Source organism: Rousettus aegyptiacus, unplaced genomic scaffold (assembly GCF_014176215.1).
Source record: "Rousettus aegyptiacus isolate mRouAeg1 unplaced genomic scaffold, mRouAeg1.p scaffold_m13_p_5, whole genome shotgun sequence".
NCBI classification, from domain to species: domain Eukaryota; kingdom Metazoa; phylum Chordata; class Mammalia; order Chiroptera; family Pteropodidae; genus Rousettus; species Rousettus aegyptiacus.
The window spans coordinates 16,346,714-16,366,598 of NW_023416308.1; the positions used below are offsets into that span (position 1 = coordinate 16,346,714).

At 48.6% G+C, this 19,885-nt stretch overlaps 1 protein-coding gene across 2 annotated transcripts; it reads left to right on the plus strand.

The window, feature by feature from the left end:
• The first annotated feature begins 4,150 nt into the window (after positions 1 to 4,150).
• PES1 (pescadillo ribosomal biogenesis factor 1) lies at positions 4,151 to 19,013 on the plus strand. Of its 2 annotated transcripts, none has more exons than XM_036221226.1 (15): positions 4,151 to 4,389; positions 7,043 to 7,122; positions 7,846 to 7,999; positions 9,576 to 9,685; positions 11,994 to 12,165; positions 12,254 to 12,343; positions 14,839 to 14,955; positions 15,072 to 15,146; positions 15,371 to 15,457; positions 15,610 to 15,743; positions 16,129 to 16,254; positions 16,386 to 16,570; positions 17,041 to 17,204; positions 17,336 to 17,497; positions 18,478 to 19,013. In XM_036221226.1, exons 1-15 carry the CDS (start codon positions 4,366 to 4,368, stop codon positions 18,559 to 18,561), a joined length of 1,764 nt encoding a protein of 587 aa, XP_036077119.1. In that variant the 5' UTR covers positions 4,151 to 4,365; the 3' UTR covers positions 18,562 to 19,013. The 2 variants fall into 2 exon arrangements, with proteins under 2 accessions (XP_036077119.1, XP_015991175.2); XM_016135689.2 differs by having other exon boundaries at positions 4,155 to 4,389; positions 15,613 to 15,743.
• Positions 19,014 to 19,885: the final 872 nt, after the last annotated feature.

The following is a 19,885-nucleotide window of genomic DNA, read 5'->3' on the forward strand; positions in this document are numbered from 1 at the left end:
GATTTTTGAAAACTTTATATTGTGGCTTCACTGAGGTAAAATTAATATACAATGAACTGTACATATTTAAAGGGTACAATTTAATACATTTTGGCAAATGTATACAACTGTGAAACCGTTACCACAATCAAGATAATGAGCATATCCATCACCATGAAACATTTCTACCTGCCCCTTTGTAATGCCTCTCTCTTGCTCCACACCTGCCCCATCCCTAGGCAATCATTAGTCTACTTTTTACCACTGTAAATTAAACTTTCCAGAACTTTATATAAATGGAGTAATTCAGTATATAACTTTTTTTCTGGTGTCTTTCGTTCAGCATAATTATTTTGAGATATATCTGTGTTGCCCTCTCTATCAATAGTTTGTTCCTTTCACTGCTGAGTAATATTCTGTTATATGGATATACCATAGTTTGTTTCTCTCTTCACCTATTGATGAACATCTGGTTTTTTTCTACTTCTTGGCTATTACAGGTAAAGCTGTCAAGAATATTCATGTACAAATCTCTGTGTGAATACCTGCTATAATTTACTTTGGCAAACACCTAAGAATAGAGTGACTAGATATGCATATATTTATATATTTATATATGTGTTTTTATATTTAACTTTAAAGAAACTGCCCGATTATTTTCCAAGGTAGTGATACAATTTTACATTTATCAGTAGTGTATGAGGGTTCCAGTTGATCCGTATACTCACCAACACTTGATATGGCTAGTCTTTTGAATTTCATCAATTCTAGTGGGTGTGTAGTGATAGCTCATTGTGGTTTTATTTGAGATTTTCATTTAAATGACTAATAATGTTAAGTATATTTTCAGATGCTTATTTGCCATCTGAATATGTCTTCGAATCATTTGCTTATTTTCTTACTGTGTTTTAAGAGTTCTGGATAAACAGCCTTTATCAGATATGTTATTTGAAAATATTTTTTTCCAGTCTGTAGCCTGTATTTTAATTACTCAATATTGTTTTTGATTTACCATCTTGGATGGGGCAGAGGACAATTTCAGAAGTTTCTACTTGGTCTTTCGCACTATGAGATCATTTACCCCACAGATCAGGGGCCCAATATGAGATTACTTCCGCCTGGTAATATCAACACCAGTTACACGCTCAGGGCTTTGGAAGTGACTACTGGGTGGGTCTTCAGATCCAGTGAGCCCACTGTGAGCTAGAGTAGAGTCAGGATTCCATTTCTTACCTGGCCCCTGTAAGTCCCTATTCTAACAGGGAGGCTACAATGGCCATCGGGTATGTATCAGTGTCATCTCAGATCCTTTGTCTAATACTTCTCTAAATGTCTAGGTATTTCCTTTTCTGCTGTGTCTATTCACCTGAGTAAGTGGCCACAGTCCCTTTGGGGAAGAACTTGGGGAAATCATCACAATTTATACCTGTCATGGTATTGAAGCGTCCTGTTTCTTAGGAACCTGGCCACCTCTTTAGTCAATGTGTTCTACTAGGGAGGAGGCAAGAGAACTAAAATGTTAAATCAAGCTGGATTCAGAGACTGCAATATGCCTATCAGCCCTGCAGCCAGACCATGAGGAAATTGCAGAACAAAGGAAGACTTCTGCTGCCATTGCTAACAAACCATTTTCCACACCCTGAAAAGAAAATAGGAAAAACAGAGTCTTTACGTGGCACCTACACAAAATAAAATCACTTATTCCCTATGGCTAAAACCAAGAGGAACCTATGGATTAAAGACTGGGAACTACAGCAGGCCTTTCATGCCACATATTCTTACCTTTTTATTACTCTTATCTTTCCTCACTGTTGGTCTATATCAAAGAAAAATGGGTAGACAAAGTCTTTAAACTATAAAGTACAGGAAATAAGAATGATAAAACCCCTGAATTCCCAGACTCAGGTTTCCTCTCAGTGCCTTTGTTCTGTCCCTTTCATTGTCCTCGTCTCTATTGTCTCTGTCCTTCTGAGTCTCTCTTAGGCTCTCTTACTCTCTGCCTCTGAGAGGAGACCACACTCTGTCTATGGAGTGTTATCCCTTCTCTAATAAACTTTCCTTTAACTCTAACTTCAGCATGTGTCTGCTTTCTTACACTCCGCCAAGAACCCTCTTCTCTCTCAGTTCAGGGCTTAAGTCTCCCCAACTCAGGGAATTTGCTTTGTCTTGTATCACTACACATGAAAACTGCTTTGAGTCTAAGAACTGAGCAAAGAATTGGGACTTTGCATAAGGGGGACTGCCCTCAGCCTTCTGCTCTCCTCTTTTTACTTTTGTTTTGGTGTTATAGATGTTAAACATCACTCTCGTTAGACCACCTGACCTATTACTCTGGAGATCCTTTTATGAACCAGCCACTTCTGCCCTCTCAGATCCATCTTTTTCCTCTGGCCAAACACACCCCCACGCTCCAATCATAATGGACTTAAGCTATCATACTCTGAATCCCCTAAACTTTTGCCTCTGGTCTGGATTGTCTCTTTCTCCTTTCTCTTTGTCAGCCCCATTCTTTTTGTCCTTAGATCCTTTTTGATACTTTCCTCAGTCTTCTGTGTGAACACTCTGTTTTTCTTCGCACCTCTCTGGCAAGTTTCTTCAAAATATTTGCCCGCTTAATTTCCTTTACCTGGTTTTCATTTCATTTTGATGCAGGACAAGGCAAATTCCCCAAGTTGAAGGGGAGCTCAAGCCCTGCACCAAGAGAGAAAGGGTCCTTGGTTGAGCGCAAGAAAGAATTCAAATGCCTGCCAGAGTTAGAACCAAAAGGAAAGTTTACTAGAGAAGGGGTAATGCTCCATAGGCAGAGCATGGTCTCCTATCAGTCTCCTATCAGAGGCAAAGAGTAAGAAAGTCTGAGAGAGACTCAGAGGGACAGAGACAGTGGAGAAAAGGACAATGAGAGAGACAGAGTAAAGGCATTGAGAGGCACTCAGAGTGTTAAGGAGTTTATATCATTCTTTGTTTAGCATTACAGTTTAAAGATTTTGTTTACTCATTTTCCTTTGATGACATCGGCATACAGAGTAAAAGGATAAGGGTACATTGCATGAAAAGTAAGAATATGTAGCATAAAAGGCCTGCTAGCATTCCCAGTCTTTGATCCGTATGTCCCTCATGATTTTAACCATAAAGAAAAATTTATTTTATTTTGTGTAGAGGAAATGACTTAAAGATGCTGTTTTCCTTCCATGATCTGAAGAAATGGTTTGTTAGCAATCCCGGCAGACATCTTCCTTTGTTCTGCAGGTTTCCTCATGGTCTGGCTAAAAGGTTGATCAGCATATGCAATCTCCGAATATAGCTAGATTTAACATTTTAGTTTTCTTGCCTTCTCCCTACATTAATTTCATTTTTCATTATTTGGGGACACACTGGGGTTTTATTTTATTTTAGCTTTAATTTAAAGTAGATAATAAAATTCAAAATAAGCATTGGCCAGTGCTTAACGTCTGTATCCACCACTAATTGGTGAGTGCTGTGACCATAACCTTAGGCCAGGTCATATTTACAAGGGCCTCAAATTTAAAATTTTGAGGCAATTTTCAAGTGTAGTTTGGAGGCCTGAAGGAAGAAAATATCAACTTTAAAATTTTATCTAATTCCTAAACCACACCACCTTGGTGCGAATATTTGTATAAATCTTGTAATTATCCTTTGAGGAACAATACAATATTTACGTGTGCATATTAAAAGCTCGAACGTGTTAAATGTACTACGAATTCAATAACTCTGCTTGGCCTTTCAGCATTTTTCAACGCAGCGCTTAAAGTTCAGAAAACTATAAGTCGCCTCTCAGGTCTCTGTAGGAAAATAGTTTGCTTTTGCTTTATTTTATTCCCATAACAGCGAATGAAGCAAAAGAAAAGCTGATGGCTCGCAGAGAATGGAGAGTAACCTCACTTAGCGCCCCTGGCGGCCGCTTTTCAGCCCAGGGAACGAAGTTCCGACACTGCCTAGCAACCGTTACCAAGATGACGGAACTCTCGTTCTCGGGCCTGAGTGGGCGCTTCTCTGTATCCCAGAAGGCTCTGCGCTACCTTTAAATCTTCCGCCCCCTTCCATCCCAACATGCAACGGGGCCCAAAGGCCTTGCGTTCGTCATCAGGGTAACTATAGAAGTGCCTGAATATCCTTCTTCGTTTAAACATTAAAACTGTAGTAGGCTCATAGATGGCAAAGAGCGATCACAGTGTTTTTTTTCCAGAGGTTCAGTTGTAAGTCTTGAGGAGGAAAGCCCTATCTTTTCCAAGATTCGCTCAGACACCTTGTTGGGAAGCCCGTACAGACGGGCGGCGTGGGGTCCTAGGGGACCTACGCAGGGCACGTGTGGAAGGAAGTAGCGCTGTCAATCCGTGCGGTGCTTGTAGTCCCCTTCAGCGTGGAGCCATGGGAGGCCTGGAGAAGAAGAAGGTGAATGGGGGATATGCCGGGACGGGGTGGGGAGGGGACCCTGGGAGATAGGAAACAGGAGCGAGACGGAGCTTGGGGACTGCGCCTTTCCCTGGCCTTGGTCCCCCCGTGGGTACAGAAACGGTTGGGACCAATGTGACAGACCTCCGTGAGAAGGGTCCGAGGATGGGCGAGGAGGGCTATATTCGTCCGCTGAAATCTGGCAAAGAAACTTGGGGTAGGACTGTAAGAGAGTTGGCTACCAAGCATAGCTTCACCCCTAAAAGCAGGCCTAGCCGAAGGACAGCGATAAACATTACGTCAAGTTCATCATTACATTACGTCGAATTCATCACGTCTAAAACTTATCTCCTTTTCTCTGGAACAAGGCCCTTCCCTGGACACTGGGAATGGTGACCTAAACAGTCAGACGTGGTCTCTGCTTTCTCCAAGCTCATTTTCTAGCGGGGGAGATGAACTCTAAATAACCCGATAAAACTATTAGATTGTTAAATGTTCTATGTAGGAAGCATACAAGAGATAAGGGTGGAGAATATAGAAGGATACTTATTTCAGTTAGTATTGTCTTGGAAGGTCTCTCTGAGTCATAACATCGAAGCTGAAATCTAAAAGATCAGAAGACCTGGAATGAATTCTGGGGCACAGAAGTGCTTATTGAACTAACCTGGCAGGGGAAGTTAAGTGCTAAGGCCTTAGGTGGGAAAGGCTTTCTGTGTGCAAGGAATTGGATGGACATCATGATTGCTGGGGTATAATAAACTAAGGTAAGAATCGCATCTGCTGAGACGGGTCAACCAGGGACCAGATCATGTAGGGCCTGTCAGTCACAGTGAGGAGCTTGAATTTTATTCTCTGTGCAGTAGAACTCAGATAAAGGCAGAGTACCATGGTCGGTTTTTCAAGGAGTTCTGGTTGCTATAAGGAGAATCCTTTTGGTGTCATGAGAAGATTGGGGAAGAGATGAGGGTGAAGTTTCTTCAAGTGTTTCGTTCAGCCTGAAAGTTTCTTTTGCCAATTTGTGTTTAACCTGACATACTGTTGAGTAAGTACTAGTAAGTAAGTACTAGTGATTGGAACTACAAAGATAGAAGATGAAAAACCTTCCCTTGTGGCACAGATGAAGATATGTAAACAAATCATGACAGTTTTTAAAGCTGCGTTTCACAGCCATTTTGAGCCAGATAAAGCTTTGTTGTCCAAAGGGCTGTCCTGTGAATTGTAGGATGTTTAGTAGCATCCCAGACTTCATAACCTGCTAGATGCCAGTAGCACCCAACAATCCAAAATGGCCATCCAGCCATCCCCCACCCCAACACACACACATACCCAGGGAATAAAATCACTCCAGTTGAGAACTTATCCCCTTAATGTTTAAAAGGATAAGCATGGTGACAGAGATATGTATGGCATAAGTCAATGGAAAACACTTTTAATGAAGACTCAACTTTCTGAAATAGTTTGAAACTCACCTTTGTGTCCCCAAGACTTGTCATGGGCCTGATCCCCAGTAGACAATAAATAAATTTCTGAAGGAGAGAATGAATGCTCCATGACTGTGGCGTTATTCATAAACATACTCCTCAGGAGGCTACATGTTCATCTATTTAGAGCTGTACCTGGCCATCAAAGCCCTTGCTTTCTTAATTTAAGGGAAGATCTTGTTTAGAAAGGACATACTTAGTGTTTCCTGGTACTTGGTACAGTGCACTCCTGCTGTATCAGAGACAGAGGTGAGTGTGAGGCAGCATCTTGGCATCATAGACATCCATGGTTGCACAAAACAGTGTGCTCCTTGGAAGCAGGATAGAGACCAGGATTTTTGTCTTGATTGCCGTCAGAGCATCTAATATAATTCTTGGAACATAGTAGAGATCTGTTTATTGACTGCTGAATGAGTGAATGGGGAACGGGAGAGGCTTTATGGCTTAGAGCATGCATTCTTAACCAGATGATATCACTGACAAGGGGAAAAAAATTGGTTGGGGAAGGAAGTCTTAGATATTACAATGGTTTATGGCCTCTGAAAGACCACATTACATAAACGGGTCTATAGTATATCTGTGGTATTAACAGTTTATGGGGCTCTGAGAGGGGGCGATTAAGGCAGGGAAAGCGCTAAAAAGATTTCTGCTGGTGGTGGGGTGGTTATAAAGAAAAAAGGTTGAGAAATTGGCTTAGCGAGTTAGGCACCCAGGCTCTGGACTCACCTAGGTTTGAATCCCAGCCTCAGCTCTTAAAAAGCTATGTGACCTGGGCAGGTTATTTTCACTAAGATATCTCCTCCCATGTGAAATGGGAGTTTTAATGGTACCCACCTCTCACTGTTATGGAGATTAAATGAAATAATGTGTGGAAATTGCTAATCATAATGGCCAATACTTAGAGCTACTACTAAGTGCTTGGCACAGCACCTAGTCCATAGCAACCTCATGGTCCCCAGCACCATGCAGATGTAGGTGTCCTTTATATTGACTACAGCTAAGGACAGTGCAGGAGAGTTCATTTAGGTGGTGGGCTCCCTCCCTAAAGTGTTTCCTATCCCAGACACCTCTCGGCCACTTAGCCATAGTGATAGTTTCCTCTGGCACAAGGCATACCCAGAGGTTGATGTCAGTCACTATAATCATTGCTAATTGCTTTTTTCTTCCCCAAGTATGAACGAGGTTCTGCCACCAACTACATCACTCGAAACAAAGCCCGGAAGAAGCTGCAGCTGAGCCTGCCTGACTTCAGGTGAGGTTGGAGAGGAGTGGAATAGGATGCTGGGGAGCGAATCACACAGGGAATACTCAGCTCCTTGCCTTCCCTGCACTACCTCAAACTCGGTCTGGAATTTTGAAGATACTCCTCCTCTTTCTCGCTTGGTCTTGCTTTAGTGTGAGCTGTGCTTTGCCAGGTGTGGTCTTTGGGGAAGCTGGAGGAGACCTGGGTCAGCTGCTATGAGTCATCAGAATGGCCCTGCTGCCATAACACACTGCTGCTCTCTTTCTGGGTCTTTGTTGCCCATCCCGCTCTTCTGGCAGAAGAGACCCCTGACCCTGCAGTTAAGGGTTATCAGCTTGTGGAGTCAGATCAGACTCCTGCACATCTGTGGGCCCTGCCACCTAGCCCACTTACAGTCCTTTATGTGTGCCCACACTTCCGCCCTTACAGCCTTTGTCCTTCTCGGGATGCTCTTCCGTCCACCTTTTATATGGCTGAAGCGTCAGCTTCTCAGTAAGACAGAGAGAGGTGCTTGCCATCTGGCCCCGTCAGCCTCCTGATTGTTTCTTCTCTGGTGCTTGTGACAGTCTGCATTATGTGATTTGAAGGGGACTTGTGATTGTCAGTCTCCTGCACTAGAATGTGAGTTCTAGTACAGGCCCTTGTGTTCCCTGTTTACTGCTGTTTTCCAAGCCCAGCGTGGCCAGCGCCCAGCACGTTTACTGACAGAAGGGAATGACCTTTATTTTCTAGGCGGCTGTGTATCCTGAAGGGCATTTATCCCCATGAACCCAAACACAAGAAGAAGGTTAACAAGGGCTCCACCGCAGCCCGGACTTTTTACCTTATCAAAGACATCAAGTTCCTTCTCCATGAACCCATCGTCAACAAGTTCCGGGAATACAAGGTGAGGGCTGGGCTCTAGGGTATTTCTTGATGGGCCCATCACAGCTCTGCGACCCACTAACTGTGGCCTCGTGTAGATTGTTTAGTCTCTCTGAGCAAGCCTGCATAAAGGGTGAGGTAATTCTACCTCACAGTGTCTCAAGGTTTGACTGAGATCGCTTGTGGAAATCCTTTGCACAGAATCTGCCAAATGATTAATGTTTTACCTGTTGTGCTTTTGTTCGTTTGTTTTTTGTGTTTGTTTGTTTTAGGCGAGGCAACCCTTGGTTGACCTCACAGATTGCAAGGACTTTGTTAGCTTACAATCCCATATTTTTTAATTTTTTTTACGCCTACAGCACCTGGTCTTCCTAGGTGGTCTCCCCTTGTTCTTTTGAAAAAGTAAATTTATTGCCTCTGAGCCAAAGATGGTGCTGTTTCAGAGGCTCTCAGGTGTGTTTTCTGCCCAAAGAAACCACACCTATTTCAAATTCCTCCCAGAATTCTCCCCTGGAGACCAAATTTTTCATTCCACAAATAAAAACCATTAATTGGTTTAATACCACAGAGAAAGTAGAAACCTGTTTATACTAAACAGATAATTGGAAGTAGACTATTGCTGAGGCAGTCAGGCTGAGGCCCTTCATGAGAAGGGTGGGACGCCACCTGGTGGCCACAGGAGACTGGCCAGCAACAGCTGCTAGCCCCCTTGCCCAAGTCCACTGAGGTGATGGCTGGCCCTATTTTGTTGCTGAGTTTTACCACTACAGTTATATGCCACTTAACAGTCGAGATAACATTCTGAAAAATGTGTCATTAGGTGATTTCCTTATTGTGTGAACGTCATCGAGTGTGCTTACACAAACCTAGGCGGTGTAGCCTACTACACACTCGGGCTGTATGGAATAGCTTAATGCTTCTAGATTCCCAATGTATACAGCATGTTACTTCACAGAAACAACATGTGACTAAATCGAGCACAATAGGAAATGATGCCATCAAGAGACATGGTAAACACGAGATAATATGAGGCTGCTGCTGGTGTAACTTGGTTACTGTTTTAAAACAAACTTTTTTTTAACAAGTAGAATACGCTCTAAAGTAAGAATAAAACGTATAGTATAGGAAATATATAAACCAGTCACACAGTCATTTATTATCATTATCAGGTATTATATACTGTGCACAATGTGCTATACTTTTGTACAACTGGCAATGCAGTAGGTTGGTTTACACCAGGATTACTACAAACTCGTGAGTAACGCATTGTGCTACGACATTATGATGGCTATGATATCACTAGATGATAGGGTTTTTTCAGCTCCATGATAATCTATGGGACCACTGTTGTATACGCAGTCTGTTGTTGACTGAAATGTCGTTATACAGACTCTGCTTATTAGAGGAGGTCAGTTTTGACATTCTTTAGAGTTGGTCTTTTTGCACATCCTGGTCTGAGGGGGCAGGTGGCATAATGCGACAGCTGTGGTCAGCTTCAGGAGGCCTTGGAGGTCTTCCTGCCCCACGTACACCTTCTCCATGGAAGAGGGGTCTCCAGGAGCCCTTGGCCCCAGCATCAGTCGTCTCCTCCCTTCCAGGTGTTTGTCCGGAAGCTCCGAAAGGCCTATGGGAAGAGCGAATGGAACACTGTGGAGCGTCTGAAAGACAACAAGCCCAACTACAAGCTTGACCACATCGTCAAGGAGCGGTAAGTTGGGTCCCAGTCTTAGCACTGGGGATACAGTGGGGAACAAGATTAAGACCCTGTCCAAACTGCTGGCATCCTTTCGGAGGAAGCAGACCAAAATCCAAACTGACAAATTGCTACAATGATTGCAAGTCCAGTGAGTACCATGAGGGATGCTAACTCGGTGTAGGGAACTGGGAGACGTAATGTTAGTTACAGGCTTTTCAGAGGAGGTCATTCTGAGGGAAGACATTTGAGCCAACCAGGGGAAGCACAGTCCAAGCAGAGGCACAGTGAGTGCAAAGGTAAGAGACAGAGTTCTGGGGTGTGCACACCAGGTGCATGGTTAGACCTGGAGGACATGGTTGGACACCTGATCTTACCTGTTCCTCACCTAGCCTTCTCAGCAGTCCCACTCATTTATTGATTGAGTCAGTGGTTCTTAACTAGGGAGTCTGGAGGCACTTCTGATTCTCATGACTTGAATGAGTATTTGGGGTGGGGGTGGGGAGGGGTCTATTGATTTTTAAGGGATAGAAGCCAGGGATGCTGCTAAACACCCTATAATTCATAGGATAGTCTCCACAATACGTAACAACCTGGCCCAAAATGTTATAGTGGTAAGGTTCAGAAACCCTGGGCTAAGTGAATGTCCATCCTCTCTTGGGAGCTGATGACCTGGGAACACTTAGCTCCAGGCTGGATGGACTTAGCTTCATTGAGTCAAGCCAGCTATGTGCTAGTGCAGGAAGAGCCCTGGCCTAGGAGCCCAATAGGCCGATGTTCTCACTCCAGCCCTGCAGTCCGCAAGCTGAGTGGCCCAAGAATAGTTCCTGCTCTGAGCATGTCCTCCTCTCTAACAGAGATGATGATAGCTCCTGTTCTGCCTGTGACACACAGCTGTTGTGTGGAACAAATGAAGAAAATGCACAAGAAAAAAGTAAAGTGTCTGGATTCATGCACACACCACATGGCGGTGTGGTTGTGGTGGTCCTGTTCAGTGCCACCTGCACCCCCCTCCCCCCAATCTCCTTAGCTATCGGTTAAGAAAGAAAAGCAGGTGACTCAGAAATGGTGCTGTTTCTACAAAGGGCTCAGGTTGGTGGGTTTGTCTGGGAAGTGGAGAGTGGAGAAACTCTGAGGTTTCAGAGGGGCCAGTCTGGTTCTGGCCTCTGCACCAAGAAACGGGATTCCTCTCCCGTTGTCTTACTTGAGATCCCTGTTGCCTTTCTTCCATCATGGTCTGGGTTTGAAGACCTGGCAGACCCCTCCTGACTCATTTTCAGTGAGCGATGCCATCTAGGGCTGGAAGGACCTTGGCCATCTCTGGTCCCATAGCTTTCAGAGTCCCTTTTTGAAGCAGCAGAATGCTTTCTGCAAAAGAAAGTTTCCTGAAAGACAGTTTGGATACCAGAGGCTCTGGCAGCTGTTCTGGCCAAGGGAAGGAGACCTGAAGTCCTGTCTGTCCACTTGCCCCCAGGTGCTTCCAGGGAGCCCAGGTTTAAACCAACAGTCTGGTCCAGTGGTATCATTTTCCAAACAAAATCACTGAGGTTGCGTGAGACAAAGTGAGCCATCCTGGGTCACAGTTGGAATTAAAATTTACAATATTTATAATCCTGTGTCCTCTTCTTGACCCACGCCTCTGTCCCTCAGCAGGACAGCCACGTGATAGAGGATCCTGCCAAGGAAGGCTTGTTCTCATCGGCTTCCTATTTACCACAGGATTCCTGGAAGTACTTTCTTGCTCTGGCTTTTCCTGGCTTAGGACCCAATTCCAGCATTTTTACTGTCTGGTTCTAATTGATTCTGTAAACTAGACCGAGGTCTTAGTAATGAGAGACAAGCAACCCACTCTGGTGACCTGTGGCCAGGTCAGGACATAAGTGCTGCTGAGGACAGGCATACCCCCACCCTCTGCCCTGGTCCACTAGAGCAGTGTCACATTTTCTGCTTTCTATCTTGGACCTCCAGATAGATTTCCTTTGATCTGAAGTTTCCACCTTGAGAAAGAGTTAGGGAACTGCTGACTCAGTCTCCTTTCTTTGGCCACAACTTATAGAAGTGGGTCATGGCCAAGTCCTTTGTTTGCAGTGGGTATCTTAGAGGCCCCTGCCAGGATTTCTCAGATCTTTAGAGCTAAGTGGGCGTGTTCTGGTTCTGTGGTTCCTCCCAGGGCTGTGGGGAAGCTGGTACTGCCAGGCCCCTGGGCACTTCCCTGCCCGACTTTTTGGTCAGGAGGTGACAGTGGCAAGGTCTGGCTTGGGGAATGGGGCCTCCAGGATGGCCCATGACTGAACCTGTGGGTGCTGCCCTTCTGGCCATGCAGGTACCCCACGTTCATAGATGCTCTGCGGGACCTGGACGACGCCCTCTCCATGTGCTTCCTCTTCTCCACCTTCCCCCGGACTGGCAAGTGCCATGTGCAAACCATTCAGCTGTGCCGCCGGCTCACCGTGGAGTTCCTGCACTACATCATCGCCGCCCGGGCCCTGCGTAAGGTTAGCCCAGGGCCACGTGGCAGGGCTCTACCTGCTTCCTTCCCACTGTCCCCTTGGTTTTCACCATGCTGTCTCCTCCACCCCCCAGGTCTTCCTGTCCATCAAAGGCATTTACTACCAGGCCGAAGTGCTGGGGCAGCCCATTGTGTGGATCACGCCCTACACCTTCTCCCACGATGTGAGTGTGCCCATGGGGCGGGCCATTGCTCCCTCTAGCTTCTAGACAGAGATAAGGGCATGAGCGAGGGGGGTTTGCTATCCTGCGGAGTCAAGCATGTGCTGGATTCCTAAGAGTTGGTGGGGATGTAGGGTTGGGTAGAGAGCATGCCGCACAACATTGCATTGGAATTAGAGCTCCAGCCAGCCTGGCTCCAGCAGCCCCTAGCTGGGTAATCTTGAACATGTTCCTTCACCTCTCTGTGTCTCAATTTGTGATGCACTTCCACTTTCTAAGTATCATTGTAAGGACTGAAGAAAAAATTTCAAAGTGCCTAGTGCTTGGCCCTTTGGGGTCACTGAATGAATAGTGAGTGGCTGCAGGGGTCTGGACAGTGGCTAAGCCCAGCCCCACTCTCAGATCCACTGGGGTCCTCTTCCTGCTCTGTTGCCGGCAACTACTACACCTTGGCCAAGCCACTTTGCTTAACTCCTCAGCTTCCTCCACCCTCATCACCCCCATATTTCTTGGAGCACTGAGGGAGATTGGGGAGGGTGGCACTACTTAATTTGTGTTTTTAGACTGGGAATTTTTGGAGAGAAATCCTCGTTTTGCCTCCTTATGGGCATCATTAGCCACTAGTCTCAGCCAGGTTCACCACCTTGTCATTCTGTGGGCCTGCACTCTGCCCAGCTTCCTACTCATGTGCTGAGCGGAAGCTGGTACCTTCAGTGGAGAGCAGATGCGCCAGCCTGGCTGGACAGTGGGTTTGCTGACCAGGTATCAAGTGCTCCAGGGTGAGCCGGTGGTCTGGGCTCTTCTCCTTTACCCTGGGCTAGTGGGGGGTTTGAGGACCAGAACTACTCTGACTGCCAAACAGCAGTGATGGTGGTAGGCTATAGTCTGAGTGAGAGGTGAGTGTAGTTCACGCTCTCATTCCCTGGGACAAGCGCGTGTGCCAGAGCCCATGGCTCTTCCCTCTTCCCTATTCTGTTCCCTCCTCTTCTCCTTCCTGCTTTCTTCAGTCTTCCTTTCCTTCTTCCTCTGTGACTTTCCCACTCTTTCCTTTTCTCTGATGTCCCACCCCCGTGCTGCTCAGACTGGTCTTTGTGCGTCCTCCTGGGTGGTGAATAGGGGCCTGTGGAGGCCAGCCTCCACACAGCTGGCCGGGGGGAAGGGAACGGCCACTCATTCTTCCTTCCTGGCCACTTACTACCTCTGCTTCCTCTGAGCAGGATGGGGGACTGGTCCTGGGTCATAGCTGAGGCCCTGCTGTGCCCTCTCCCCCTAAGCAGCCAGTGCTGAGCTCCCCAAAGTGGGACCCAAGCCAGTGTGGGGGGCCCTGTCAGCACTGTACTGTGGGAAATGGAGTTGGTGCTCAGATGCTCGCCAGACCCGTTAAGGGTCCTGGCAGATGGTCTCGGAAGACGGAGGTGTAGGTGGGGGGAAAGGTAGTATACCTCGTGGCCCTGTGCCCTTACAGCCCAGGTCACTGCCTGATGACAGGATGGAGAAACAGCTTAGTCACAGGCATACCCAACACAAAAGAGTCATTGCGATCGCTAGCAATTTAGGCATTCCTCAGCATAACCTCCTGTCCAGGTCCTGAGGGTCCGCAGCACTGGCCTTAGCCGCCTTGGTTGGGAGGGCAGTGCTTCTCAAGAGTTGAGGTGCTTTGGTCTGGGTCTCAGGTCCTTGCCGTATTTTGTTTTATTAACTCCTCAGGGTCAAAGACGAGCCCTCCCATGTCCCCTGTTTGCTGGGTTGGCAGCTCAAAAGGGTGGCGCTATACACCTTTGCTCAAAGCGGGCAACTTTTCTGCCCTCCATTTCTCCAGAGCACTCTGGGTCAGAGTCAGGCAGCTGCCCCAGCCTATCTCAGGTTTGGGCCCTAGGTCGGGTTGCTGAATTCTGAGTGTCCATCCCAAGGCTCCTGCCAGGGCTCGAGGACACTGAGCGCTGTCCACTCATTGCCCCTACTGGGCAGACAGACTGCTCCAGAGCCACCTCTCCCAGCTGGGCCAGCAATAGGGCTGGACCCTGGGAATACTACTGCCCTCCAGATGCTCTCAGGCTAGCCCTGGAGAAGACAGTAAATGAGGGTTTCAGGATGGGGAAGGCATGAGCTCTGACCAGACTGGTTGGGGAAGATGGCCTCTGCAAAGACAGAAGTCTGAGCTGGGACTTGCAGGGTGAGGAGAGAACTGGAGCAGGAGAGGGAGGGTGCCTGCCATTCCTGGAAACAGCATGACAAAGCTGTTCGTGCACTCTCTCCTAGCCCCCCCTTTATGGCTTGAGGATCTGGCACTGGCTACCAGAACATCCCTAACCCTTAGGACTCCTGTCTAAAGCCTCTCTGGTGCCCAGAATGCTCCTGGGTGGGGACATACTACACAGCCCCTTCCCCTAGGGCAGAGGTCCGAAGGCAGGGGTGCCCTGGAGGAGCTCCTTGCCTCATGTAGGTTGTCGGTGCGGTCTTTGCCCCTGCTCTGCTGATGTGCTTCCTGTGCCCCCCAGCACCCAACAGATGTGGACTACAGGGTCATGGCCACTTTCACTGAATTCTATACCACTCTGCTGGGCTTCGTCAACTTTCGCCTCTACCAGTTACTCAACCTGCACTACCCACCCAAGGTAGGGCCCCAGCCCAGTGCCACCTCCTCACTGTGAAGAGGCTACAGCCCTTCTCCCCCTACATGGCAGTGGGCACTATGGTCATCTTCTTCCTCTGAGCTTCTCCTGTCTCCCAGCTCGAGAGTCAGGCCCATGCAGAGGCGAGAGCCCATGAAGACACCTATGCGTTGGACTCTGAGAGCTCTATGGAGGTGAGACGGGCTTCTAGAGCATCAGCTCTGCATCCCCCATCCCTGGCTGGGAAGTGGGAGTGGTCGTGGCTACATATGTGGTTTCGGGACTTTCCTTAGAACTCACACCCACTAATGTCCCAGAACTATCACTGCTAACCTTCCCCTCGCCACACCCCTAGATACCCACCCCCCACCAATCCCCCTGCAAACAACAGCCTTGAAGCCCTGCTTCTTTTCTGTAGAAACTGGCAGCCCTCAGTGCCAGTCTGGCCCGAGTGGTGGTGCCTGCAGAGGAGGAGGTTGAGGTGGACGAGTTTCCTGCTGATGGGGTAAGGACTGCGTGGTTTTTCAGAAGGAGCGGGCAGGCAGGGAGCATTGGGCCTAGAAGGTCTAGAAGGAAGCTAGGGGGTCATTTGCAACCTCGGACCTCCGGTGGGGGTGTGAATGGGCCTGATGCTGCGAGGTCTGGCCCCTTTGTCGGCAGGACATGGCAGCACAGGAGGAGGGCCGCAGGAAGGAGCTGGAGGCACAGGAGAAGCACAAGAAGCTCTTTGAAGGCCTGAAGTTCTTCCTGAACCGTGAGGTGCCACGTGAGGCCCTGGCTTTCATCATCAGGTAGGGAAGCCCTGCCTCCGTCACACTTTGGACTGGGTCTCGCCCTGTCCGAAGCAGTCTTGGATGCCCATCATAACACTGGGATTGTGTCAGTATCTACTTCCTAGGGCTCTTGTGAGGATTCAACAAAATGGTGCGTGGAAAGTGCTCAGTGTGCCCAAAGCACGTGGGAAGTGCTCATCATAGGGCAGCTGTCATCACTTTCTCACCAGCTCTGGGCAGAAGGTCTCTACTGGGCCAGCACTGGAGACATCAGTCAAATAGGGGATCTTGCGGGGTGGGGAGGAGACAGGCATTTCCCAAGAGAATGAGCTTGTGGGCCAGTGGGTTTCAGGGCAGGCACCTCATACCTGAGTGTTCTTGTGGGCTCCCCCTGTGCCTATAGGAGTTTTGGGGGGGACGTATCGTGGGACAAGTCTCTGTGCATCGGGGCCACCTACGATGTTACAGACTCCTGCATCACCCACCAGATTGTTGACCGGCCTGGGCAGCAGACCCCTGTCATCGGCAGGTACGCTCCCATAGTCCTCATCTCTCTACCTGTTTGGGGTCTGGGTACAGACGTCTGTCTCAAGGCCCCTGTGGATACAGTGGGACCTCATGTGACCCCTGTGACCTGTCTCTGCCTCTGCTCGGCACCAGGTACTACGTGCAGCCCCAGTGGGTGTTTGACTCTGTGAACGCCCGGCTACTCCTCCCTGTGGCAGACTACTTCCCTGGGGTGCAGCTACCCCCACACCTCTCGCCCTTCGTGTCGGAGAAGGAAGGGGATTACGTCCCCCCTGAGAAGCTGAAGCTGCTGGCTCTGCAGCGGGGAGAGCATCCAGGTGAGTGGGAGAGGCTGGGCCAGGCAGCAGGATAGCAGGCTCCTTGGGGCTGGCTGTGGTACCCTGGGTCTCAGCTGTTTTCCTGTTTCCCTTCTTGGCTACAAAGGTGGCAAGCTCCGGAGAAAAGGGCAGCAGAGGCACAAAGCCCTTTAAACCCATCTTTGGAATAACATTTAGGAGAAGGGGATGTTTGTATCCTGGGTGTTCAGAGTAACTGGGCAGAAGAATGGTCTGGAAGTTTTTATTGAAGTTTACGTAGGAGGCACAGAGCTCAGGAGCGGGTGGTCTCGAGTTTCCTCTGAAGGCAGCTAGGGCTGTGGGGAAAGGTGCCAGAGTGGGGCACAGTTGGGACAGTTCTGCACTGCCAGTGGGATGTCCCCAGAGCCAAAGAGGGTGCCTGGTGCCAGTTCTCACTCTGCCTTTGGAAGAGCAGGGTCCCAGGGCATTCAAAAGCCATCGGCTATTTATAGGGGATTTGAATGTATCTGAAGAGGAGGAGGAGGGGGAGGAAGATACTGATGGTGATGAAGAAGGAGAAAATGAAGAGGAGGAAGAAGACGATGTGGAGGCTGGTTCGGAAAAGGAAGAAGAAGCCCAGCTGACAGCCCTGGAGGAGCAGAGGATGGAGGAGAAGGTACTGGAGAGCTGACTATGGGGCGGCCTGGGAAGCAGCCCCACTGGTCATCTTGGTGCCAGCCTTAGCCTACCCCTGGTATGGGTGGGTGTGGGGATCAACATCTACAAGTATTCACCCTGTGTTCCCAGAAACCAAGGGTGATGGCAGGCACCGTGAAGCTGGAGGACAAACAGCGGCTGGCCCAGGAGGAGGAGAGTGAGGCCAAGCGCCTGGCCATCATGATGATGAAGAAGCGGGAGAAGTACCTCTACAACAAGATCATGTTTGGCAAGAGGCGCAAAATCCGTGAGGTAAGTCCCTGCCACCCGCCTGAGACTCCAGGTGTGGCCACCAGATGTAGCCACATAGGTGAACTTTGAGGCCAGCTTCTCTCCTCTGGGCAGACTCCGGGCCCTGTTTCTGAAGTTGCATGCCTGGCCCAGCTCCCATCCAGGCCTGTGTGGGCATCTTGGCATCAGCAGCTCTCAGCTGGGCTTTCTGCAGGACTTCTGTCGAATCCTTCCTACACCTGGCTGTTTCTGAGTCTGTTGGCATCTGGGGACAGAGCTGTACCAGCAGACTCAGGGCCTACTCTTATGAAGGATCACTTAATTGGTAGCAGGGTCCATGGGAGGTTTTAGTTAAGCATCTCTCTATTTTATTTCCTCTTGTTCACAAAAGCACACTGTAAAACAAAAGTTCCGTGCACATCAGCACTTTGTAATGGATGTAGTAACAGCCCCCAGGTTTCTTTTTGGGTGTATCAGACTACAAAAGATTATTTTCCAGTGCTTTTCATTTAACCATAGCATGAACATCATATAACATGTAGCCTGTTTCTTGCTGATTGGATTGGATTTTCCATTTTCAGTCACTCTTAGAAAAAACCCTTGAGCTGTCCTTGCCTGCTAGCTGCAGGGTTAATTCTTAGGAGTGTAATTGCCAGATTGAAAGGCCTACCTGTTGTGTAGTAGATATTACCAGATGGTCCTGGGGGAAAGACCTTTTCAACTCGACTCCTCCCAAGGGCAGATGGGGCAGTTGCCTCTAGCTGTGGGAGCCAGGGATTTTCCTAACTTGTGGACCTGTGAAATAATAGAGGTTTAAAGGCAAAGGTGAAGGCTTGTTTCCTCATCTGAGGATGTTCGATTTGTTTTTCCCCATGATAATTGCCTGTTACTTCTCTGAACCCCGGTTTTTAAGGGATAGCCTCAAGAGAAAGGGGAAGCCCCTTTCCCTGCTCATCTCTTCCATCCCCGTCACAGCCTGACCACCCCCTTTTTCCTCATAGGCCAACAAACTGGCAGAGAAGCGGAAAGCCCACGACGAGGCCATTAGGTCTGAGAAGAAGGCCAAAAAGACAAGGCCAGTGTGAGCGGTGGCAACTTCTTGATGGGCGAGGCCAGCTCCTGGCAGCTGGACTTGGCACAAGCAGTCCAGAGGACTCAGGCTTGGTGGCAGGCTGGAGTCCCAGAGTGTCTTCTGTTTTCATCCTCCTCCTCCCTGTGCCAGCCCCAGCTTCCTTTCATGCTCTCTGGCTGGGCCCGTGGGCTGTCCTGGCCTCCCTTGGATTGAACTCTGCTGATGGCTGGGCAGAGAAGAGGCCACTGTGTCCAGCCTGACTCTGTCTCCCAAGAGTCAGCGACATGGAGCAGGGTCCCAACCAGCGCTTCACCAGCCACTCCTGTGTACCCAGGCTTTCCGCAGCCCCTTCTACTCCCGTGCCACACACATATGGTTAGACACATGATTCTCCTGGTGCTGTGAGGTGGAAGAGGGTAGGGAAGCTTTTGTTATTAAATGGCTGGAGTTTTACAGCCAATTGAATTCTGTGTTCATGAGCCTTTTTGGAGTTGGAGAAGGGCACCTAGTGCCCTGTGCTCCAGGCTGAACCAGCCTGGGTACTTACTGAGATGGGCCTGCCTGGTCACTGCTCAGAGCCGTCTGGATGTCCAAGGACCTCTTTGGGCCCAAGGATGCCAAAAGGTAGATGCAGAGGTTCTGGGCTTGGGCTCTGAAGTCAATCTGCCCTTGGTTCACAGTCCATCCCAGATACATTTCCTCTGTGGACCTGCTTTCTCGTGTCTAAATTAGGGGTAGAAATTCTGAAAGCTGCCTCCCAGGGATGTGTGAAGGTGTTCACGATAATGTTATGTAGACTCCCATAGTGTCAGGTGTCTAGTAAAATGCTAATTAAACAACTGTGACTGTTATCATTTCTGTTTGTCAGCTCAGAAGGTAAGAGCCAGTGTCTGAAGGATCTGGGGGGTCTGAGTTGAGGGTACCAAGCTTTACTTGTGCATTCCTCAAGAGGACCTTTGACTAATTCTCAGTGTGGATGTTACCAGCAGCCTGACTTGTCACCCCGCTGGATTGGCCTTACTGCATCCCACCTAACCCAAGCAGTGTCCTTGCTGTGGCCCAAGGGGACAAGCCCTTACCTGGGACTGCTGGTACCTTATGGCAGAGCTAGGGCCAGAAGCCAGGGCCCCTCCCAAGTCAGGCAGGGAGTTTATGAATAGCTTCCCCCAGGGTGCCCCAACGTGCCTGGTGCATGTGCATCCCAGGGCCATGGAAGGGGTGTCAGGGCAAGGCTGAAGAGCAGGCCCATCAGATATGGAAAAATCTGGCAGCTGTGCTGATGTGGAATTTTCTCCATTCCAGAGTCCCCCAGTAATGGCGGGGGCAGTGGGGCTCTG

Coding starts and splice junctions, on each gene's coding strand:
- PES1 (XM_036221226.1), top strand. CDS start 4,366: ATGGGAGGCCTGGAGAAGAAGAAG. Junction 12,344..14,838: donor CCTACACCTTCTCCCACGAT/GTGAGTGTGCCC, acceptor TGTGCCCCCCAG/CACCCAACAGATGTGGACTA. Junction 17,205..17,335: donor AGCAGAGGATGGAGGAGAAG/GTACTGGAGAGC, acceptor CTGTGTTCCCAG/AAACCAAGGGTGATGGCAGG.